The sequence below is a fragment of the Leopardus geoffroyi genome, chromosome E1, assembly GCF_018350155.1.
Source record: "Leopardus geoffroyi isolate Oge1 chromosome E1, O.geoffroyi_Oge1_pat1.0, whole genome shotgun sequence".
Classification (NCBI taxonomy): Eukaryota; Metazoa; Chordata; class Mammalia; order Carnivora; family Felidae; genus Leopardus; species Leopardus geoffroyi.
Genome location: NC_059330.1, coordinates 60,553,905 through 60,575,771, shown reverse-complemented (window position 1 = coordinate 60,575,771; position 21,867 = coordinate 60,553,905). Strand labels below are relative to the sequence as shown.

Genomic DNA, 21,867 nt, shown 5'->3' with positions numbered 1-21,867 from the left:
TCAAAGCTCAAGCAGTTTATGGCTCAGCCCGGCTTTTGCTTTTTGTTTGTGCAAAGCCTTGTATTCGGCCAGAGATGAGTATACTGCTGGGGCCGTCTCTGGTCCTTCCTGAGCATATACACAGCCTTGCAGACCACCAGGGACATCTGGGGGGCTTACCAAGGCCCAACTGTGGCTATCTTACTGAGTTTCCTGTAAATCTCTGGCTGGACTGTGCTGGCTTCGACCAGCCTCAGGGAGCTGAGGGGTGGGTCGCTACCTGGTGGCCGTCCACCTTGATGGCAATTGTTCACAAACACCCTGTGGGGCTTTCAAGTCCTCAGGACCTGTCTGGCTCTGGTGGAATTGCCCTGGGGTGGGAGGAAAGGAAAGCAGCCCCCTCCTGAAACTCCACGGACTGCCACTGTTTTTAACCTTTACTAACGTTCAATCTTTTTTTTTTAAAAGAGATTTTATTTTTGAGTAGTCTCTACACCCAACCTGGAGCTCGAACTCACAACCCCGAGATCAAGAGTCCCTCGCTCCACTGACTGAGCCAGCCAGGTGTCCCTGATGTTCAGGATTTTTTTTTTTTTGTGCTCTCAAACGTTGTAGGCCTTTAGTCAACTTGCAGACTCCTGGGACGGTTGCTTTTAACAATATTGCCCTGCTTTACCACTGCCTGTTTGAGAAGAGATTTGGAGAGCTCCTCAGCCTTGTTCCAGAAACCCTCCCCACATATGTAAATTTAACATGTCTAGTCGCCATATCAAAAGAAAAAAACCAACATGAATTTTAATAATGTAGTCAATCTAAGTCAATATAAGTAGTAGTATTTCAACAAGTAATCGGTATTTTTTATTTTTTTTTTTAATTTTTTTTTCAACATTTATTTTTTGGGGGACAGAGAGAGACAGAGCATGAACGGGGGAAGGGCAGAGAGAGAGGGAGACACAGAATCGGAAACAGGCTCCAGGCTCCGAGCCATCAGCCCAGAGCCCGACGCGGGGCTCGAACTCACGGACCGCGAGATCGTGACCTGGCTGAAGTCGGACGCTTAACCGACTGCGCCACCCAGGCGCCCCATGTATTTTTTAAATTAGTAATGAACTCTTACACTTTCTTCCCTTCCTACCAAGTTTTGAAATCTGGCGTGTCTTTCACACAGCACATGTCATCAGGCCAGTCGCATTCAAGCACTCCAGTGTGACCACTGACTCCCGTGGCAGGCACAGGGGACAGATATTTGGTGTTAGCGTTATTTTTCAGGTGGGTTAGCTCATCTTTCACGTTTGTTTTTGCTCTTCTTCATCTTTATCCCTTGGACGCTGAGACATTTAAGGGTGGAAACGCCTGGCACCTGGCTCTCTGCCCTGTCGGGCTCGTGCGCAGGGGCCTGCGAATTAAACCAAGGGTGCGTGCACTGCGAGGAGCCGGAGCTCGCGCCGCGGAGGCAGAGGTTCGGGTTCCTCGCTGAGCAGGGAAAGGTGAGGCTACAGGGTTCCTTTCGGAAAGGGAAGCCGGCTTCGGCGGGGCCGCCAGGAGGCAAGACTGCCCACCGGGACGCCCGAACACAGCTTCGCCGCGGACCCCGCGAGGTGGGGGCTTCTAGGTGCGCCTGCGCCAGATTCCCGCGGCGGGGGGCGCTCTGCGCGTGCGCGGCGCCGGGGACGCCCCGGGTTTCCCGCGGCTTAGCCTCGCTCTCCGCCTGGGCCGGAGCCCGGAAGTGCGGGGGTGTGGCCTCGCGTAAAGCAGCACTTCCGGCCGGCTGGGCGCGAGCGGGGGACTCGCCGAGGCCGCCGTGCGCAGGGCCGGGGCGGGGGCTTGCGGTCCCCTTGGAAGAGAGAGGCGGAGCTCGGAGACGAAAGCGGGCGCCGGCCGGGCCTTGGCGCCCGCGGTCGGCGCGCCACTCCCACCGCCCGAGCGAGGCGTGGCGGGGCCCGGCCGACCTCGGGCCTCTGACCTCCGACCTCGCGGGGCGGGCCCCGTCGCGGCCTGGCGCGGTTTCCCTGGGACGCGTTTCCCGCCGCACCGCGGGGCCGCCCGGACCGCCCTGGCGGAGGCACCTTCCGGCGGCCCCGGCGCGGAGCCCTGGGCCGGGCGGCGGCCCCGGCGTGGCGGCCTGACGGGCCCCGAGGGAGCCCGCGCCGCGCCCTGGCGCCCAGAGGCCCTGGCGGCGGTCCGGGAGGGCCCGGGCGCAGGTGGGTGTCGTGCGGTGACGTCGCGGCGCCCCGGCCTCTTCGGGGGCTTTTCCCTGTGGCTTCCGGGTGTCCGAGAACGCGCGGCGGGCGCCCGAGCCGGTGGCTTGGCCTCGCGGCCCGCGGGGCTGGCGAGGGTGCGGGGCCGGCACAGCCGAGCCTGCCCGGACAAGGGGCCTTCCCGCTTCCCGCCCTCTCCCGAGGAGCAGGAGCCGCCTTTGTGAGGAGGGAGGCGGGCGGGGCGGCCCTCCCGACCGGAGCCGCGGCGCGCAGGGGCGAAGGCCCTGGGGCTTCAGCTTGGGGCCGCGCACACGGCTGCCCTTGATGTCCCAGTGTGTGGCCGTCTGGCTGCGCTGGAGCGGCCTCGGGGAGGTCGGCGCCGTCCCCGGGCGTGGCGCCCCGCCGCCTGCGGCTGAGCCCTCCGTCTCCCCCTTCAGTGTGCGGACGATGCCGAAGCTGCAGGGCTTCGAGTTCTGGAGCCGCACCCTGGGGGGGGCTCGCCACGTGGTGGCGCCCATGGTGGACCAGAGCGAATTGGCCTGGAGGCTGCTGAGCCGCCGGCACGGGGCCCAGCTCTGCTACACGCCCATGCTGCACGCCCAGGTCTTCGTGCGCGACGCCAACTACCGGAAGGACAACCTGTACGGCGAAGTGTGCCCCGAGGACCGGCCGCTCATCGTGCAGGTGGGCGGGGTGGCGGCCGAGGGGAGGGGCGGGGGCGCGGTGCTCGAGCACCTGGCTTCCGAGGGCACCTGCAGCTGGTCTCAAGACATTTACCCCTCCCGGGAGCTGGCCCGGTTTGGAAGGGACACTTTGGGTGCCCTGGAAGATTCGCAGCCCCTGACACCACTGGCCTGCTGTCACCGCGCTCTAGCCAATGGTTGGGAAGAACGTTCTGCGCTGCGTAGAATCCATGATCCCAACTTGGCTACGGTTGAGACATTATGTGATCCTGTGACGACTCCTTGTGACACGGGGACCCACCAAATATAAACGCTTAGGACGGGATGACATCCTGCAGGCAACCCTGGGATCCTGTCTCCATGGGGTCAAGTGTGAACCCCTGTGGGGCTCTGTCTGGGGTATCAGGTTCAGGTTCGTGGCAACTTGTATGTGTTTTCCAGTTCTGTGCCAATGACCCAGAGGTGTTTGTCCAGGCGGCTCTCCTGGCCCAGGATTACTGTGATGCCGTCGACCTGAATTTGGGTTGCCCGCAGATGATAGCCAAGCGAGGTGAGTTCCTTTCTGGGTTCCTGTGTCGAGCGCCCACAGGGTGCCCGGATGGAGGCCAGGGTGTGGCTGACCCTGCTTCGATGGCAGTCGCAGCTCAGGTGGTGTCCCAGCCCTTTGTTTGCTGCTCCCTCTGGAGGTGGCTCTTCTCCAGCGCTGGAGGGACAGGGTTTGCTGGCTCTCAGGCTGTCACTTCCCTTAGTGCCCGGGGGTCACTGGGCTCCATCTGGGTAAACGGGCTTTGCCGAAAGGAGGTTACACCGCCGGGCGTGGGGCTCACACTTTCTTCACTGAGCCCGAGGGGTTGCTGGCTGGTGAGAAACCATGGAGGGTGGGTGTTCTGCTGGGCAACCTGCCCCCACTGCTCACCTCCCTGATTGTTGCTGCCCCTCTGGATGGCTTGGGGTGGGGGTGGGGGGGGTGCTCGTGCCATGTGTGGCCGTGGGAGGAGGAGGAGGATGGGTGCTAATGGCCGTGCCTGTCTCATGCAGGTCACTACGGGGCCTTCCTGCAGGAGGAGTGGGACCTGCTCCAGAGAATGAGTGAGTTGGCCCTGGGCACGGGTGGGGAGTCAGGTTGGGGCGTAGTTGGTGAAGTGGCCCTGAGACCTTGGCAGGCAAGTCCCGGCCCCGGTGCTCTTGCTGCTGCAGGAGGGGCTCTGCCCGGAGCCGTAGGTGCAGGAGGGAGAGGGAGGTGTCCCCACCCGGTCCCCACCCCTCCAGTGCCCTGGTGGACGGAGGCGGGTCTCAGCTGCCTGCAGCCTGCCTGAAGGTGCACACCATGCTTCTGAGAAGCCGGTTGTTGTTTTCGCAGTTCTGCTGGCACACGAGAAGCTCTCTGTCCCCGTCACGTGCAAAATCCGTGTCTTCCCAGAGATTGACAAGACTGTCAAGTACGCTCAGATGCTGGAAAAGGCCGGCTGTCAGGTAGGCGGGCCGTGGGCTCACAGGGCCGAGCGCAATTCCCCTGCCCCGTGTCCCCTGCCCTGGAAGCAGGTGTGGAGGCTCCTGGACCCCAGGAACCCCCTTGAGCGAACTCTCTGGGGCGAACGAGAATCGTGGTGACCAAGGGTGGGGCCTGAGGAGGGTGGACGAGTCCCAGCTCACTTCTCCCCACCTGCCACCAGCCTTGAGGTCAGGTTGGTGCTGGCCCGGCCTTCCCTCACACGTTTGGAGCTGGGCTCGAGGTGCTGCCACTTTTGGCCAAGGCTGGCGCTCGAACGGGGCTGGGCCTCTCGGCTCCGCATCCTGGGTGGGTCCGTGGGACACGGGAGCTCTGGGCGGCAGCCCACCAGCCTCGACCCCGGGGATGTGGGCAGACGCTGCGCCAGCTGGATGCGAGGCTGCCTTTGCTCTGCTCTGCGTGGGAAGCTGATGCCAAAGCGAGGGGGTTCCCTGGGGGTCGGCCCGGGGTGTGTGGCCACGAGCAGGGTGGAGCCCGGGCGTTGCCGTGTTCTAGCTGCTGACCGTGCACGGGCGCACCAAGGAGCAGAAGGGGCCGTTGTCGGGCACCGCGTCCTGGGAGCATATCAAGGCTGTGCGGTGAGTGGGCAGGGGTGGAGGGCGGGCGGATGAGGGGACGGACGTGCAGCCTGGCCCTGAAGCCAGGTGCCCAGCCATTTGGGTGCTGGGGGGAGGCGGGGTTGGGGGGGGGGGGGACGGACGAGGTGGCCGGAAGAGGACCACGTGCTGGGGCGCCGCCCCCGCGCCTGAGGGGACAGGGTGTTTCTGAGTGTGCGCCCACCCGCCCCCGACAGGAAGGCGGTAACCATCCCCGTGTTTGCCAACGGGAACATCCAGTGCCTGCAGGACGTGGAGCGCTGCATCCGGGACACGGGAGTGCAGGGGGTCATGAGCGCAGGTGAGGGCGTGAGGCGGTGGGCCCGGCCCGGCAGGGGAGGGGGCGTCTCTCCGGCAGCTTCAAGCCCACCCCGCCCCCCCACCCGCAGAGGGCAACCTGCACAACCCTGCCCTGTTTGAGGGCCGCAGCCCTGCCGTGTGGGAGCTGGCCGAGGAATACCTGGACATCGTGCGGCAGCACCCCTGCCCCCTGTCCTGCGTCCGGGCCCACCTCTTCAAGCTGTGGCACCACACGTGAGTCGCCCCCCCCCCCCCCCCCCCCGAGGCACACACCGCTGGGTCTGAGCCGCGCCTGGGGGAGCTCTGCCTGGGGACTGGCCGCCGCAGGTGACAGCGCCTCTGCCTCAGGCTGCAGGTGCACCGGCAGCTTCGGGAGGAGCTCGCCAAAGTGAAGACCCTGGAGGGCGTCGCGGCCGTGAGCCAGGAGCTGAAGCTGCGGTGTCAGGCAGGTGCTGGGGCCGGCAGGGCTGCTGCAGGCGTGAGGGGCTCGGGGGCTCGGGCTCCACGGCGCAGGGCTCTCTCTCTGGGCTTTTGCAGGAGGATATGTCCAGGCAGAAGGAGGGAGAGAAGCCCCCTGGCGGCTTGCCTTTCTTCCACTGGATCTGTCAGCCCTATTTCCGGCCAGGGTGAGCCTCACACCAGCCCCGGGGGCCGGGCCTGCCCTCTGCAGCCCTGGAGGGTGGGGGGTGCTGGCGGCTCCATCCCTTGGTGTCACGTTTGCTTCTCTGTCGGCGGGGGCTTCGGTTTTATGTTTTTCCTTTCTACGAGGGGATTGATTCTTTTTAAGTGCTTTCTGATCGCGGGTGCGTTTGTTCTGGGGATAAGAGGTTTGACACCCTGAGCTTCCCCCAGGTTCTTGCAGGTGAGGCTGGCTGTCATCCCTGGCCACTCAGGCCCAGCCACAGCCTGAGCGGCCCAAGAGCCAAGCTGCTGAGGCCACTGGGGACTCGCGGGCACTTCCTCGCCATGGGCCTGGGCTGGCGGGTCGCCTCTCGCGGGTGCCCCGGCCCTGCCCACCACCCTTCCCTTTCAGGCCCAGGGAAGGGAGCAAGGAGAACGGGGGTGCCCGCAGCAAGCGGGCCCTGGAGGAAGAGGAGGCTGGCACAGATGTCCTGTCCAAGAACAAGCAGAAGAAGCAGCTGAGGAACCCCCACAAGACCTTCGACCCCTCGCTGAAGCGTGAGCTGTTCCCCTTGCCAGGGACGGGTGGCTCTGATGGCTACAGAGGAGAGCAGCGCAAGGGGCTCTGTGCCGTCCCCATGCGTTCCTGCAGCCACTTGAGAGGCAGAGCTGGGTTCTGGGGCCACCTTCTTGAGAAAGCCCTTCTAGTGGCGAACACCCAGAGAACCATGGGGGCCCCGGGGAGGGGCGGGGGACAAGGGACTGCTGCGCCCACCCTCCTCGAACCGCCTGGTTGGCCGCGGCAGGCAGAACTCCCACCGGGGACTCCGTGTGTAAGTGGCAGTTGGGGGATGGGTTCACCTCAAGCAACGTCTGCTTTTGTTCTTTTCTCAGCAAAATATGCAAAGTGTGATCAGTGTGGAAACCCAAAGGTGAGTCTGACCATGCTGCCCAGAGCAGAGCTCGGCCTCAGCAGGCAGTGGGCAGGGTGGTCCCCGGGCTGCCCAGGACCTGCGGGAGCGGCCCCCTGCCCGTCTGTCGAGGGTACAGCTTGAAGTGGCTTAGCCACTCGGGGAGGCCGACTCTGCCCGGCCTCGGGACGCGCCCTGGGGAGCCTGCTCAGGCCCACCAGCTCTCCTGTGTCCAGGGCAACAGATGCGTGTTCAACCTATGCCGGGGCTGCTGCAAGAAGCGAGCTTTCAGAGAGGCCGCGGATTGCCCAGGTGAGGGGCACCTGCTGCCGTCAGCATGTCTCCCTTGGTCCCCCAGGGGACAGCGGGACCCTTGGCCTCCTGAGCCCCACTTCCTTCCTGCTTCTCTGCCAGGTCACGGATTGCTTTTTAAAACCAAATTGGAGAAGTCTCTGGCCTGGAAGGGGGCCAGGCAGCTTTCCTGAGGTGGTGGGCGGCGCCTTGGCCTGAAGGGCAGCTGGAGCCGGACACGCAGCCCCCCGCACCCGAGGCCCCGCCCCGGGGCTGCTGCTGAAGCCTCACCACGTCCCGCCGGAGGAAACGCCTTTACTCAGGGAATCTCCCGCTACTCCACACACGGAAGGATGAGCTGGTCTTGCCCTCGCCTACGCCGGGAGCCCGGAAATGCTGCACCGGGGAGCAGGCTCCCAGGCTGGACCTGCCCCCTCCTAGCAACGTGTGTGTTCAAAAGCGAACAATAAATCATTTCAAAGATGTGTTCAGAGGGCCGGAGAGGGTGTGTGGGGGCTGGAAGGGTGGGGTGGAGTGGGGTAGGGGGGCCTGCAGAACAAGGAACCTTCTGCTGCGGGAAACCTTTCCCTAACAGCAGCTGGCTGGCCTTGGCCCCCTCCCTGCCACCCTGCCTGGCTGAGGGATGCAGTCCAAGGAAGCAGGTTCTGTGCCTGGACAAGGAAGGACCAGGCCCGGCCCCTGCCCTCCCGGAGGAGCCTTAGAAACCCGCTAAGCGGGAAGCAATGGCACGAGGGGCATGTTCTCAGGCTGCCCTTTAATGGATGGAGGTGGGACGTCTGCAGGGGTGGGGAGGCAGTGCCACTGGGTGGGGGCTCTGGGCGCTGCACAGGTGAGCCCCGCAGGTCTTTCCGGGAAGGCCCTTGACCAGCAGTCCGCGTGGCCAGGGCCCCCAGCACAGGGCACAACAGGGTGAAAGCACAAGAAGCTAGACATGGAAACCCGGGGGGGGGTGGGGGGTCACAGGTGGCACCTCCAGAAGTATCTCAAGTGATGGAAAGCCCACGTGTCCAAGTCCGAGGAGGAGGGAGAGGGTGGGCACAGACCGTCTGTCCCGGAGGCTGTTGGGTGCTCTCACATGTTGGTGCTCATTCGCGACTGGCTGTTGGCCGGCGTCAGCTCCCCTTGGCTCCCTTCGCGGGGAGGGGACTGTGGTGGAGACACCGCTGCTCAGCCCGGCAGGCGAGTGTGTGCCTGCCCCACTGCTCCCACACACCAGGGCCACCCCGCCCTCACCTTGACATGGATCTGGTTGCGCAGCACGGCCGCCCGCAGGATCATGGCTTTGGCACGACGCTGGAACTCCTTCCCCATCAGCAGGGACTTCTCGAACGTGGTGCTGCGTTGATCCACGTCCCTAGCATACAGGATCTGTGGAGGGACGGGGCTCGGTAGTGCCCATCGGGCCTCGGGGGTCCCCTCCCCGCACCCATGGCCCTGGCCCGAGCGTGGCCACCTTGCTGTGGGAGTCGATGCGGGCGTTGATGAGCCCCTCCAGGATGAGCTGCGTCAGCTCGTCCTCCAGGGCCGCCACCGTGGTGTTGAAGGCGGCAGCCATCTTGTGCATATCAGCAGACACGTAGGGGCTGAAGTACTGCGGGCAGAGGGCGCGTCAGCTTCCCGTGGCCCCCAGCCCCCTGTGAGGCACCCCACCTCGAGTCTGTCCCCCCCACGTCTACCTGGATGAGGGCGCGGTTGCGGATCTGGGTATAGAGGGTCCTGACGTGGGGAGCCAGGTACATGTCCAAGAGCAGGTTGTCCTGGTGAAGAGACCAGTCAGCCCCCAGCTGCCCCTGGCCCTCTGCCTTGACCGCCCTCCAGATCCGGCAGGCCCCTCACCTTCATCTCATCCAGCATCTTGAGGCACGAGGCGTACTTGGACTCGTAGAATTTAAAGATGATGTCCCGGACCTGCGGCTCCAGCTCCAAGAATAACTTGAAAGAGCTGCAGGTGCAGACCCTCAGAGCTGGCCCCACACCTGCGCACCCGCTCCCAAGGCCGACGGAGGAGGGCCCACAGCCCTGAGTGCGGCAGTCCTCAGGCTTCGGGGAGGGGAAGGGAGGGGAGGGGGAGGGCCGGGCCAGGCAGACGCAGGACCAGAGAGTGGGCCCCCCAAAGGGACAGGCTACGGGACCAGCACCCACCCCGCACGCACCTGCTGGAAATGACGTTGCGCTGCAGTTCCTGGCGGTCAAAGGTGGCCAGGGCGCACAGGCCGCCATAGACGGCCACGTTGCTGGGGGAAAGCAGCTGAAGGGCAAGAAAGGAGTTGCATCCAGATGCCAAGGTCACTGACGGTCAGGACGCAATGCGAGGGGACGGCCCAGAGGCGAGGCTGGGTCACCCCTGCCCTGCCTGCCACCCACTCAAAGACTGCCGAGGACTCCTCTGGGGGATACCCCTCAGTAAAGAGCCCAACCCACGAGCCCTCCCCTGCTTTGCAAGTCCCAGCAAGGGCTCCTCCCCAGAGACCCTCATGCTCCTCACCTCGGGGAAATCACAGTGATCGAACGAAGCCAGCAAAAAGCACTTGGCGGCCTGCTTGTACTTTCGAGCAGCCAACTCGGCCAAGCCTAGGGGTGGGGAGGTAGAATGAAGCCAGGGCCCGGAGGAAGCTGCCAGAGCCTCACCGGGCCATCAGCCCCAGCCTCTCCCACCCCACGCGCTCCTCCGTCTGGGACAGGAATTCCGGCTATCAAGATGGGACCGCGCCCACGAGCTCCGACCCTGCACCTCAAGGGCCCGGGGAAGCTGTGCACAGGTGTGGTCACTCCTGCAAAGGACTCCTAGGTTGAGCCCTCCCAGGCTGAGCAGGGGCCCAGAAGTGATAGCAGCTGAGAGCAATGCCTGGGCCTCTGCCCACGGGCCACACCCTGGCAGAACCTGAGGAGACAGGCATCACCTGGGGCCATGCGTGTGACGAGGCTCCTGACCGGGCTCTGAGACTCAACGAGCCCCCCCCCCCCCCCCCAGCGCTGGGGGCAACGGTGGTGTCCTTGCGCCCCAGGGCCCTCACCTGCAGCACACTTGAGCTTGGTGAGGATAGCCTGGGTCTGGCTGTCCCGCTCCCCACGCTGCTGCAGGGGAAAGTGGAGCACGTGAGCCACCAAAACCCTCCACACCCTCGTCCTTCCCCGGGGCGCCGCCCCAGCCTCAGAGGCACAAGGGCAGACTGCCGAGGACGGAGGCCTGTGGGCGTCAGGGGTCCCGGGGGCAGGTCGGGCGCGGAGTCTGCGTTACCTCGGCAATCTCGGGAGTGGACTCCGCCTTGCTGACGTAGCTGAGCACGTGAGACCAGTTCTGCAAGTAGACGCTGACCTGGCGGGCGGGTGGGGTGAACTCAGCGCGGGGCGCCCCCTGCTGGCCCAGGCGCGCTGCTGCCCCGCAGCCCCTCCCGGAGCGCACCCGGCGGCAGCAGGACCCACCTTGATGACGTTGAGGCACATGTTAATGACGTGCTTGGCGCTGGTGCAGTAGTCCCTGGCCCGGGAGTAACACTTGAGGGCGTTGCTGAGGTCCCCGCAGTCAAGATAGTGGTCACCCAGATCGTCGTGGCCGCGCCTGTGGGCCCAGACATGAGCGAGCTGGGCCTAGGGCCACGCAGCCTGGCTGCCCGCCCGCCTCCCCTGCGTCCCACGAGCAGCACCTGATACTCTCCTTGATGGAGTTGCCCTTGTAGTTCTTGAGGTCCGTGTCCAGTTTCTCCAGCTTCAGCAGGGCCTTCTTCCGCGTGGCCTCCACCCAGGCCGTGTCGAGGGGCGGCGGCTCCACGCCACTGTCGGGGATGCTGTCAGGCGCATTCTGCAGCTCCCTGCGTAGGACCTGGCCGTCAGAGGCCCCTCGCTCTGGCCCAGCCACTACGGGGGGAGCCCCCGGCCAGCACAGGAACACAGGGGCCCTCAGCCTGGTGCGGGCGCCCCATGGGAAAAGAGTCCTGCAGCCACGCCGAGCTGCGAGAAACTGTCGTCTCCACGAGCTTGATGTCAGAATAACCGCACGTCACCACACACAGAAAAGTCCAGGACAACAGTGACGGCCACGTAGCAGGAAGAGTGAGAACCTAGTCCGTCTTGCCATTTGTTGCCCTGCCTGGCTTTTCAACGAGGACGGCCAGGTCACCGCACAGAGGCACTGCTGCTACTAAGTGTCCTCATGGGGGTGGTGTCAGGGGTCGCAGGGGCACAGGAAGGGCCCCCTGCCTGGGCTGCTCCTGAGGAGGACACACGATGCCCGGGTCCTGGTGCCTACTCCCACCCTGCCCTCACCTGGTGGCCTCCGAGAGCTTCCGGTGGATCTCTTCGTACATGTCCACGTTGAAGGTCCTCTGCACAAAGGAGAGGGCCATCTTCAGGGCCTCCGCCCGCAGCGGGGGGCAGTGGTCAGCAATGAACTGCAGCCGTTCGATGCGCATAAGCCCGCTGTAGCTGGCCGCATACTGCTCCAGATCCTGATGTGGGGTGGGGGGAGTGGATGGAGACTGTGCCCGGCGGGACCTCAGCTCCCAGCCCCTGGCAAGGACAGGGACAGGACCCAAATACAGACCCTCTTCCCGTGTCCAAGAGGCCCCATGCACGTGCGGGCACCAGACCACTATTCAGTTCTAGAAATGGCCACCTGGGGTAGAGCTCTGCCCCGGGGGCTGAGGAGGTGCACGGCCAGAGCCGGAGGGGCACCCCTCGCTCCTGCCGGTCCCCGGGGTTAACGGTAAAGCAGCAGTGCTCCATGGGTTGAGCCCCAAGGAAGACCTGTCCTCAGTTTGAGGCAAGCTGCACAGTGGCGTAGCCCGTGGGCTTTTCCACGTGGGAGAGAAGCAGGGCGCACGGTCTCCAGCTGGGCTACCACCCTTTTCAAGTGGGCAGCGGGGCAGCCCTAAGGTTCCTGGGTCCGAGGAAAACACGGCCAGAGTGGGGAGCCCGGCCAAGGTGTCAGTCCCCTCCTGCCCACCCCTGGAAGCGCCCCCGGGGCTCCATACCAGGGTGGGGTTCTCCACCACGTAGTTGACATCGGGTGCGTTCTGCGGGTCCTCCTGGGGATCCACATCGATCTGCATGGGCTCCACGGCCCCCTGCAACACGGGGGAGCACCTTGGCACCTCGAGCCGGACGGCCAGGGTCGGGCGAGGAGCCCTCGCTGCGCCCTGAGGTCACCTCTGCCTGCCGTGCTGTCTCCCTGGCGGGATCCTGTCCCCGAGAGCCGGCCATCCCTGCCCCTCCCCACCCCCGGCCCGTCTCCAGGCCCATCTCCAAGGCCGCCCCGCGCACGACCGGCTGGCTGGTGGACAGACAGCCCCCAGCGGCCACGTTAACCGCCCGGCTCCGGCGCGGGAAGCGGACAGCGGGGCGCCGCTGCCCCGGGCCCCCCTCCCCCGGCCCTGCTCGTTCCCAGCCGCCGTCCTGACGCAGCCTCCTCCGAGCCCTAAGGAAGAAGCGGGCGCGGCCTCCGCCCGGGAGCGCCCCGGCCGCGGGGGCCGCGGGGGCCGCAGGACCGGGAGCCCGCGGAGGGGCGGGGGGCGGGGAGGCGTCACCTCGGGGACCCTCCTGCGCTGCCGTCCGGCCCAGCGGGCGGGGCTCTGCCCCCCTCCCGCGCTCGCTCGCTCGCTCCTGGGCCCCCTGTCCTGGAAGGTACCTCATAAAGCAGCGTACAGGCCGACAGGCTGGCGCTCAGGCTGAAGTCCCCGGCCGTGCCCGGCAGGAAGAGGTCTGACCTACTGCTGTGAGGGGTGCAGTACAGATCTGTCACTGACGAGGAGGCCGAGCTGGGGGCCGGGCTATCCCTCATTCTGTCCTGACTCTCTGCACCCCCCGACCCTGACACACAGCTGGCCTGCTGCTGAAGGGAGAAAGAGCGTTAGCGCCCGGCCGCGCCTGCCGGGCCGACGGCGGGGACCCTGCGCGAGGCCGCCGGGCCGCGGGGAGGGGAGGCCGCGCGGGGGCCCGACTCCGGCCCCGGCGGCGGCGGCGGCGGCGGCGGCGGCGGGGGAGGTCGGGGGGGTGCGGAGGGGCCGCCGGCCGCGGCTCGTTACCTGCAAGTTAAACACCTGAACCGGCAGCGGCATCTTCGCCCACCCCGCCGCGGCGCGCCGTCCGCTTCCGGGGCAGCGCCGTCCGCTTCCGGGGCAGCGCTTCCGGCTCGCGGCGGGCGGGGCGGCTCTTAAAGGGGCCGCGGCGCGGCCTGGCCCGGGCGGAGCCGGCGGGTCCCGCGGCCGCATGAGCCGTGCGCGGGGGGCGCTGTGCCGGGCCTGCCTCGCGCTGGCCGCGGCCCTGGCCGCGCTGCTGCTGCTGCCGCTGCCGCTGCCGCTGCCGCTGCCCCGCGCGCCGGCCCCGACCCCGGGCCCCGGCCCGCGCGCGCCCCCCGCCCGACTCGCCACCGCCCCCCGCTTGCGGCCGGACGATGTCTTCATCGCGGTCAAGACCACCCAGAAGAACCACGGGCCACGCCTCGGGCTGCTGCTGCGCACCTGGATCTCCCGGGCCCGCCAGCAGGTGGGCGTCGCCCCTGGATCCCCGCCCTCGGGACCCCCATTCCTGGGATCCCCCCGCCCAGGATCCCGACCCAGGACCGCAGCCACCCGCGACCCCTGGCACCCCTGTCCCCGCAAGGACTTCGCCCCCCCCCCCCAGCCCGCGACTTGACACCCCATCCTCAGGACTCGCTACCCACTGCTGTGTCCCCAGAGGGAGGGCCAGACCCTCACTCTGAGTCTGTGGGGACCCAGGACCCACCCCCTGCTGCCCCTTCCCATGCTCCAGACCTGGGTGGGTTCGCTCAGCTGACACTGGACTGAGACCCCAAAAACATCCAGTGGGAGCACCAGGAGGTGCTGCGGATCGCCCTCCCCTCTCCCCCAGCCCAACCCCAACCTGGCCATCTCTGCAACCCCATCCTTGTCCACCTGAGGCCTCACAGGTTGTCTCTCCGCAGACATTCATCTTCACCGATGGGGATGACCCTGAGCTACAGCTCCAGGGAGGTGAGTGCCCTCCCCAGCCCAGCCCTGCCAGCGTGCCCAAGGGCCCCTCACGTGTGTGCTCTGGTCCAGTGGCACCTGTCTCCTTGCTGGGTGCAGAGGTCCGGGAGTTAAGTCACTCGGCTGGTAGAGAACAGAGCCAGGACACCCGCCTGCCACCAGCCCAGCACCCAGGGACCCACCCTGCCAGCCACGATGTACCCACGGGCAGGCATCCCAGGGCATCAGGCTGGAGCCACATTCCCTGAAGGCACTCCAGCAAGGAACCATCCCTTCCTGGCAGTCACACACGGGCTCTCAACACCCCAGAGTGGCTTTGCACTCATGGGATTCCGAGTGGTCATCACCTGTCTGGGCCTCGGGGGTCAGTCACAAGGTCAGCAAGTAAGGCCAGGCCAGGGCTGTCGTTAGACCCGGCCTGGGGCCTTTGATCGGGACAAGATGGCAAGGCCGGCTTGGACATCCACGTTTCGCCCTGATCTCTGCGGGGTGGGCTGGTGGCAGGCCTCACCCTGACCCTCAGGCTTCCCCGTTTCTCCAACCCGCCAGGCAGCCACGTAATCAACACTAACTGCTCAGCCGTGCATACCCGTCAGGCGCTATGCTGTAAGATGGCAGTGGAGTACGACAAGTTCATCGAGTCCGGACGCAAGTATGTGGTGGCCGTGCCCCTGTGTCCCCTTGGAGAGCCCAGGGCTGAGGCTGGGCCCACACACCCGGGCCAGGGGGGTGGAGGCCCCCAACTGTGCCAGCCCCTCACTCGTGAGAGTTCCCCCACGGCCCCCAGGTGGTTCTGCCATGTGGATGACGACAACTACGTGAACCCCGAAGGCCTGCTCCAGCTGCTGTCCACTTTCTCGCCCAGCCAGGATGTCTACCTGGGGCGGCCCAGCCTCGACCACCCCATTGAGGCCGCCGAGAGAGTCCAGGGGGGCGGAACTGTGAGTCCTGGGCCTGACGGCGACCGCTGAGAGAGGGGGGAGGTCTGCTGGGGAAAGGCTGGGGGGCCAGTGTCTGACCCACCCAGGGGGTCACCGCAAGAGCTCGGACAAGCAAGGAGGTGCGGTGGGAGGAGCTGGGGCGCCGGGCGACTGGGGTGCAGAAGCTCTCTTGTGCCCTGGGGCGCTTTTGCCACTTGTGTGGGCAGTTCAAGGACGACACCCTGACCGGTGTCCTTCTCCTCCTCAGGTGACCACTGTCAAGTTCTGGTTCGCTACCGGTGGGGCCGGGTTCTGCCTGAGCAGAGGGCTCGCTCTGAAGATGAGCCCCTGGGCCGGGTGAGTGGAGGGCGCAGGGGTGCCGGGAGGCCCGAGGTGCTGGTGCTGAGGCCCGAGGGGGCCCTGACCAGCTCCCCCCGGCCCCCTGCCAGCCTGGGCAGCTTCATGAGCACTGCTGAGCGGGTGCGGCTGCCGGACGACTGCACGGTGGGCTACATCGTGGAGGGGCTGCTGGGTGCTCGGCTGCTGCCTAGCTCACTCTTCCACTCCCACCTGGAGAACCTGCAGAGGCTGCCGCCTGACGCCGTGCTACAGCAGGTACGGCCCGCTGGGTGCTCCCGGCGCCCTCACCACGGGGGCCTTGCCCCCGACCAGGGCTCTGGAGGGTTTCCCAGCACCGCAGCGAAGTTGCTGCAGACCCGCGTTTGGCCTGCTGGGCCCCGGGGCCTTGGGTGTGCCGGCTCGTCTGGAAGGGACAGCCGCTGTGCCCTCCCCAGCGGACGGGCCCACGGCAGCAGGCGCCAGCCCAGGCGGCGAGTGCTGTCGCAGACCGGGCCGGAGGAAGGGCCAGGTGGCTTGAGCAGGGCTGCCCCCGCACGTGCACCAGCCACCCTCCTGAGCCGGATGCCAGCCTCCTCTTCTGTGTGAGCCTCACCTCTCAGCGCAGTCACCCCTCCGTGCTGTTCGTGAGCCCGCCCTGGGGGGGGCCGGGAAGCCAGGGCAGGGCAGCCGCTCCTGGCTGGACTCCTGGGGCGGGAAGGGCTCGTCCCGGGACAGTGACCTGCCCCCTCCCCTCGTCCAGGTCACCCTGAGCTACGGGGGTCCTGAGAACCCACGTAACGTGGTGAATGTGGCAGGAGGCTTCAGCCTGCAGCAGGATCCCACTCGGTGAGTGGGCAGTGGGGAGGGGCTCTGTCGCCACCCACACCCCCACCCCCGGCAGACCTGACCACCCTGTCCCCTTCCCAGGTTTAAGTCTGTCCACTGCCTTCTCTACCCGGACACAGACTGGTGTCCCATGCACAAGCAGAGTGACCTCGTCTCTCGGTGACCCTCGATTCCTAACCCATGGAGCAGGAACTATGCTGACCCCTCCTGGCCTTGGCTCTCTCAGGTGGTCACGGCCACATCCAGGGCCACAGCCACATGTGGGCGCCGTGCAGGCCTCCCCCAGATCCCCTGGCGGGCCAGGTGACCAGGGGTCCAGGCTGTGCCACGTGCGGGCTGCCCCGGAAAGTGGGAAGGGGAGACACTGCCCCTCCCCCCAGCCCAGCCCTGAGGGCTTGCTCCCACGGGAAGGGGCCTGGGAGGAGGCTGGCCTACGGCACCCAGGGCTCCGTCCTGCCCTCCTCCCCGGGCTGGAGAGGGAGTTCCAGGCCAGGGTCACATGCGGGACCCTTCATCTGACCACGGGCCAGCGTGGAGGCTTTTCTTGCAGGGCCCTGGGGGAATGCCCTCCGCACACCAGGCTCGGTGCCCAGCAAGGGCACCGTGGTCTCAGGGCGGCTGCAGTAAGGACTCCGGCCGTGCTCGGGGCACAGCTTACTTCTTGCCAGGACATCTCCATCCGGAGGCCATTTCCTCGGGGGGGGGGGGGGGGGGGCTCTTGGCCGAGGCCTTATTTCTGCACTCTGACTCCCCATGTAGTACTTTTCCTCCCCTCCCCTCCCCCCAAGCCCGGCCAAGTCCAGAAAGCTGGAGCCTCTTGTCTGGGGTCCGTCTGCAGCACGGCAGCCCCTCCCCAGCAGATGACACCCCCGACTGTGCCTTTTCTGGAGGAGAGAGTGGAACCAGGAGCTGGCACTTCCGTTCCGGCCCCTTGCTGTGCTGTTGCCATAAGTGAATAAAGGCTTGATCTTCACTTTCCGTTTGGCTTGTGTTGGCTTAAGGGACCAGCAAGGCACCTGGGGGCTGAGGCTCAGCTCCAGAGGGGCCACACGGCCTCCAGCCGCTGCCCCCAGGAGGCTCCACCCCAGGCAGTCCTGCCGGCCAAGCCTGAGGCTGCCCTTGGGACTCTGTGAACCAAGCGTCTGGTGAGGGCTTGGGGGAGGGGTCCCGCAGGGAACGACGAACAGGTCACACGCCTGCCTGTTCCGCCTGCTTTCTCGGCACACTGTGGACGCACAGACATGTAAGCAGTCGTGTACGTGGGCGTATGTGGGTGTGCACGCGTGTGCGTGGCTGCGTACACGAGTATACAAGGTGTGCACATGTGTGCGTGGCTGTATATGGATGAGTGTGTGCATACACAGGAAGGAGTGTGCATGACCGTACGTGGGTGCGTGTGCACGTGAGTGTGAATGGCTGTGTGCATGTGCACGTGGTGTAGAACCACGCAGGTGTGTGCAGCTGTGTGTGTAGGTAATATCTGCTTGTGATTCGTTGGGACACGGCCAGGGAGGAAAGCGCACCCTAAGGACAGTCAAATGTCATGGGTTTCAGAACCTGGGGCTGCCGGGGAGGGGCCCCAGACTTCACTCTGTCAGGGCTGGAGAACTGGGAGGGTCTGAACAAGAGGTGGGACTGACAAATTTCAGTGAGCTCAAAACCGCCTCCCCCCCCCCCCCCCGGGGACAGCGACACCACCAAACAGCAGCTTTCTTTTTTTCACTGTTTATTCTGAGATCGTGCAAGTGGGGGAGGGGCAGAGAGCGAGAGGGAGAGAGGACCCCAAGCAGGCTCCTCGATGTCAGCGCAGAACTGGGGGATCGTGACCTGAGCTAGGCCCCCAGGCCCCCCACAAAGTATGTGTTACAATGGACTCACAGTAGATGTATAATCAGAAAAAGTTCAAGTTTTGTAAATTTTCAGAGTGTGTGGGGAGCGGCTGCCGACGGGGTGCGGGCCTTCTCGGGACAATGAGAACACGCGTTGGCAGATTCTGTGTTTGAAAGGTTGCTCGCTTCATGACCTTTGGAATCCCCAAATCAGTGCTTGCTTTCCTGGTCATTTGAAGACGCGAACAATGACCGAGTCGCCAGATTTGCGCGTGCCCGGCTGAGGTCCAGCCAGGCGAGGCCCCAGGATGGAGACAGCCTCGGTGCAGAGGCTGGCGAGCGGCTCCGGCCAGGCGCACCAGCTGTGAATCCCCGCTCCGGCACCCGTTGGGGGAGGGACAAGTTCACCTGAGGCTTCTGAACCTCATTTTCTCTTCTGTAAAATAGAATCCACCCGTAGGAGTTGTTTTTCTGATTTACAGGGCTACATACCATCTATGTAACGTGTGCCCGCAGGTACATGCCCGTGTGTGCACGCATGTGCCCCTGCATGCGTGCACCTCCTCTAAGAACAGTGGCTCAGTATTAGCTAACTCTGTATTTGTGGCGACTCCAACCCACCGTGCATAATGGGAATTAACCTTCTTCTGGGATTAGACAGCGGGAGTGGTTACACAACTCTGCAAATATAACGAGCACTACTGAATTGTACGCTTCAAAACCATAGGCTTTTTTTGAATGCTTATTTATTTTTGAGGGAGAGGGTGTGAGGGAGGAGCAGAAAGAGGGGGACAGAGGACCCAAAGCAGGCTCTGTGCCGACAGCAGCCAGCCCGAGGCAGGGCTCAAACTCACGAACCACAAGATCACAACCCGGGCCGAAGTCAGACGCTCAACCGGCTGAGTCACCCAGGTGCCCCAAACCGTACACCTTTTGATACAAATGATATCTCAATAAAGATGTTATTTAGAAAGTGAGCCAATAAGATTCAAAATCGGAACAGCCCATACGTATTACGTAATTTCGGTGTATTAACAAAAACATTCCCACAAGGAAATATCCAGGATCAGGTGGTTTCATTGGTGAGTTCTACCAAACATTCAAGGAAGGAGTAACATCAATATTACACAAAGTCTTCCGGAAAACAGAGAAGAAGGGGATGTTTTCCCTTATGTTGTGAGGCCAGTATGACTCTGGCACCGAAATCAGACAAACACGGCACAAAAACATTACTCAGCTGAATCTGAAGTCTATGTGGAAACATTCAGCATGTGGGATCCACAAAGCAATCTGGGAACAGGACAAAGTGGAAGGACTCACACAGCCTGACTTCAAGACCCAGGGTGGAGCCACAGAATCGAGACAGCGTGGCCCTGGCGCAGGTGGACAGGCGGCCTCAGAAGGCGCGGAGCGAAGCCCAGACACGGATGCTCCTGTGCACCGTCGTAAGGTTTCCAACACGGTCCCCGGAGCAGTCCGATGGGGACAAGGCTTCTCAACAAGTGCTAGAATTAGATTATTTGTTGCTTTTACTTAAAAAAAACAAGAAGCCATCATGGAGCATTGGTCAGGACGGGCTCGGCGCCGGGCAGAAATGACTGCACCCTGACCGTGCGTCTGTCCACACCACGCGGGGGTTGTGTGAGTCAGGACCCGGCCCCTTACCCCTGGGCCCAGCAGCTGTGGTTTCCGAGCGGCCCAGCATCGGCTAGAACGGTGGCAGAGACAAGAGTGATGAGACGCCCGATGCGCCCACCAGGGGCCCAGAAGGGACACACATTCCTTTGCCCGCGTACCACTGGCCTGAAGTCACACGGGAGCGTGGAGAAGCGCGGGCCTGGTGGGTACCGATTACCGGTGACGCCAAGCGTGCTGAGGCCGGTCGCGTTCCTACTGAGCACTTGTGGCTGTGAGAGGAACATTCCGGCTTTCAGCCAGCACGTGCCAGTGCGTCTGCAGCTGGGAGTCCTCCCGACAGTCAGGAGATCACGACCCGAGCCAAGTGGAAGTCAAGACTCGGACGCTCAACCAACTGAGCCACCCAGGCGCCCCATAACGTTTTGAACATGTTTGTAATACCTGCTTTAAAGTCTTGTTTGATAGGGGGGCCTGGGTGGCTCAGTAGGTAGAGCATCTGACTCTTGATTTCAACTCAGGTCATGATCCCCTGGTTCATGGGATCGAGCCCCGTGTCGGGTTCTGCACTGGCAGCATGGAGCCTGCTTGGGGTTTTCTCTCTCCCTCGCTTTCCCTCTGCCCCTCCCCCACTTGCATTCACTCTCTCTCTCTCTCTCTCTCTCTCTCTCAAAATAAATAAACTTTTTAAAAGTTTTTAAAAAATAAACTCTTGTTTGGTAAATCAAGACAGTCTTTTTTTAATTGGCTGCTTTTTCCTTGCCTGTGGATAATATTTTCCTGTTTCTTTTCATTTCTTTCTCTTTAAAAAAAAAATTTATTTCTTTGAGTAATGTCTACACCCAAAGTAGGGCTCGAGCTCATAATCCCAAGATCAAGAGTTGCATGCCCCTCTCACAGAGCCAGCCAGGCACCCGTTTCTTTTCATTTCTAGAAAATTTTCACGTGTACTGGACATTGCAGATGATATGCCATAGAAAGTCTGGATTTTGTTATCTTCCTCTGAAGAGTGCTGATGTTTGTTCTGGTAGACAGTTTAATTACTGACTGATCATTTTAAACTCGTCTAGTTTTGGTTTTGTGCTTTATTAGGGTTATCTGTGCAAAACTTATGGTGTTTCCCCAGGGCCTCTGACTTAGTGGGATTCGGTCTCCAAACTGTCACCCCTGTACGTTGTATTAGGGCTTCAGAGAGAGAAGAGTAAGCTTGCCTCTAGTGGCCCTGACTCATAAGGATCAGACCTGCCAGGTCTTAGGTGGATGCCCAGGGAGTGAACGAGGTGTTGACAAGCTGTGTCTACTCTGGCTGGGCCAGAGTTCCCAGGTCCCCAACACTGGTCCACAACTACTCCTCTGTCTGTCTTTAACCCCTCTTGGGTAATCTTACCCTGCACATGTACAGCCCTATCCTCGGCCGTGGTCTAGAAGGGAACCAGACAGAGACCTCCCACAGACCTCTGGGTGCAGCCTCCTCCTCTCTAACGCCAGGCCTGAAGATCCCAGCCCCTTCAGTTGCCTCAAATCCTGATCTGCTTCCTCTGATTGGCAGGATCATATGTTCTTCTTGGATTCTGGCTCCCTGCCCCTCAGGTGGAGTTGCTACCCCAGGCAGAGCATCCGTGGGTCTAATCTTAGGGGTTTCTATCCACCAGGGACGGAAGTCTTGTGCTGCCTATTATCCACTTCCGGAAAACAACTACTGGGCATATTTCGTCAGGCTCCACAGTTATTTACAGTGGGAAGGGTAGTCTGGAAACCTGTTAAAACATCACCAATGGAGGGGCGCCTGAGTGCCTCAGTCGGTTAAGCAACCGACTCTTGGTTTCGGCTCAGGTCATGACCTCATGGTTTTGTGAGTTTGAGCTCCGCGTTGGGCTCTGTGCTGACAGCGCGGAGCCCGCTTGGGATTCTCTCTCTGCCTCTCTCTCTGCCCCTCCCCAACTCGTGCTCTCTAAACCAATCAATCGATCCATCAATCACCCCTGGAGGCAAATGTTTGGGGTTGTTTGGGCCCACGTTTTTAGCTCATGGAGAGGACAGTGTGTTGTAAATCTCAGTCTGTTTTTCACCTATTCTACTCTGATCCGAGGGGCGAGTTATAGCTGTTCTTGAGGAAGCACTAGCTGGTGGAGGGTCTGATGGGGCCTAAGAGACAGAAATTCACCTAAGCTGGGCCAGCTCCCAAGAGGGTCGTCGGACTCCCCAGGGACACCATCACGTTGG

The 21,867-nt window shown here is 63.3% G+C and overlaps 3 protein-coding genes across 10 annotated transcripts; 2 read left to right on the top strand and 1 right to left on the bottom strand.

Annotated features, from left to right (window-relative positions):
- The first annotated feature begins 1,740 nt into the window (after nucleotides 1-1,740).
- DUS1L (dihydrouridine synthase 1 like) lies at nucleotides 1,741-7,576 on the top strand. Of its 2 annotated transcripts, none has more exons than XM_045489942.1 (14): nucleotides 1,741-2,180; nucleotides 2,615-2,861; nucleotides 3,302-3,410; nucleotides 3,899-3,949; nucleotides 4,221-4,333; nucleotides 4,866-4,948; nucleotides 5,164-5,267; nucleotides 5,356-5,500; nucleotides 5,615-5,711; nucleotides 5,804-5,892; nucleotides 6,300-6,445; nucleotides 6,782-6,819; nucleotides 7,035-7,110; nucleotides 7,213-7,576. In XM_045489942.1, the coding sequence occupies exons 2-14, from the start codon at nucleotides 2,625-2,627 to the stop codon at nucleotides 7,281-7,283; spliced, it is 1,359 nt and encodes a 452-aa protein (XP_045345898.1). In that variant the 5' UTR covers nucleotides 1,741-2,180; nucleotides 2,615-2,624; the 3' UTR covers nucleotides 7,284-7,576. The 2 variants fall into 2 exon arrangements, 1 of the variants encoding a protein (XP_045345898.1); XR_006715244.1 differs by having other exon boundaries at nucleotides 1,890-2,180; nucleotides 5,615-5,715; nucleotides 7,213-7,253.
- Nucleotides 7,577-7,847: 271 nt separating this feature from the next.
- GPS1 (G protein pathway suppressor 1) lies at nucleotides 7,848-13,226 on the bottom strand. Of its 6 annotated transcripts, none has more exons than XM_045489938.1 (15): nucleotides 13,131-13,215; nucleotides 12,734-12,818; nucleotides 12,081-12,173; nucleotides 11,374-11,555; nucleotides 10,755-10,919; nucleotides 10,534-10,669; nucleotides 10,349-10,426; nucleotides 10,125-10,185; nucleotides 9,596-9,681; nucleotides 9,264-9,358; nucleotides 8,947-9,052; nucleotides 8,787-8,867; nucleotides 8,564-8,701; nucleotides 8,344-8,478; nucleotides 7,848-8,256 (listed from the first exon to the last, which is right to left on the bottom strand). In XM_045489938.1, the coding sequence occupies exons 3-15, from the start codon at nucleotides 12,156-12,158 to the stop codon at nucleotides 8,182-8,184; spliced, it is 1,416 nt and encodes a 471-aa protein (XP_045345894.1). In that variant the 5' UTR covers nucleotides 12,159-12,173; nucleotides 12,734-12,818; nucleotides 13,131-13,215; the 3' UTR covers nucleotides 7,848-8,181. The 6 variants fall into 6 exon arrangements, with proteins under 6 accessions (XP_045345894.1, XP_045345889.1, XP_045345890.1 ...); XM_045489933.1 differs by having other exon boundaries at nucleotides 12,734-12,937; nucleotides 13,131-13,199; XM_045489934.1 differs by having other exon boundaries at nucleotides 10,125-10,182; nucleotides 12,734-12,937; nucleotides 13,131-13,199.
- Nucleotides 13,227-13,248: 22 nt separating this feature from the next.
- Nucleotides 13,249-17,153, top strand: RFNG (RFNG O-fucosylpeptide 3-beta-N-acetylglucosaminyltransferase). Of its 2 annotated transcripts, XM_045489941.1 has the most exons (8): nucleotides 13,254-13,590; nucleotides 14,030-14,078; nucleotides 14,625-14,727; nucleotides 14,863-15,016; nucleotides 15,264-15,352; nucleotides 15,445-15,610; nucleotides 16,095-16,180; nucleotides 16,262-17,153. In XM_045489941.1, the coding sequence occupies exons 1-8, from the start codon at nucleotides 13,315-13,317 to the stop codon at nucleotides 16,341-16,343; spliced, it is 1,005 nt and encodes a 334-aa protein (XP_045345897.1). In that variant the 5' UTR covers nucleotides 13,254-13,314; the 3' UTR covers nucleotides 16,344-17,153. The 2 variants fall into 2 exon arrangements, with proteins under 2 accessions (XP_045345896.1, XP_045345897.1); XM_045489940.1 differs by having other exon boundaries at nucleotides 13,249-13,590; nucleotides 14,625-15,016.
- The last annotated feature ends 4,714 nt before the right edge of the window (nucleotides 17,154-21,867 follow it).

Coding starts and splice junctions, on each gene's coding strand:
- RFNG (XM_045489940.1), top strand. CDS start 13,315: ATGAGCCGTGCGCGGGGGGCGCTGTGCCGGGCCTGCCTCGCGCTGGCC. Junction 14,079..14,624: donor TGAGCTACAGCTCCAGGGAG/GTGAGTGCCCTC, acceptor CCAACCCGCCAG/GCAGCCACGTAATCAACACT. Junction 15,353..15,444: donor AAGATGAGCCCCTGGGCCGG/GTGAGTGGAGGG, acceptor GCCCCCTGCCAG/CCTGGGCAGCTTCATGAGCA.
- GPS1 (XM_045489933.1), bottom strand. CDS start 13,163: ATGCCGCTGCCGGTTCAGGTGTTTAACTTGCAG. Junction 10,920..11,373: donor AAGCTCTCGGAGGCCACCAG/GTGAGGGCAGGG, acceptor GGTCCTACGCAG/GGAGCTGCAGAATGCGCCTG. Junction 8,702..8,786: donor GCAACCGCGCCCTCATCCAG/GTAGACGTGGGG, acceptor CTCTGCCCGCAG/TACTTCAGCCCCTACGTGTC.
- DUS1L (XM_045489942.1), top strand. CDS start 2,625: ATGCCGAAGCTGCAGGGCTTCGAGTTCTGGAGCCGCACCCTGGGGGGG. Junction 2,862..3,301: donor ACCGGCCGCTCATCGTGCAG/GTGGGCGGGGTG, acceptor TGTGTTTTCCAG/TTCTGTGCCAATGACCCAGA. Junction 5,893..6,299: donor CAGCCCTATTTCCGGCCAGG/GTGAGCCTCACA, acceptor CTTCCCTTTCAG/GCCCAGGGAAGGGAGCAAGG.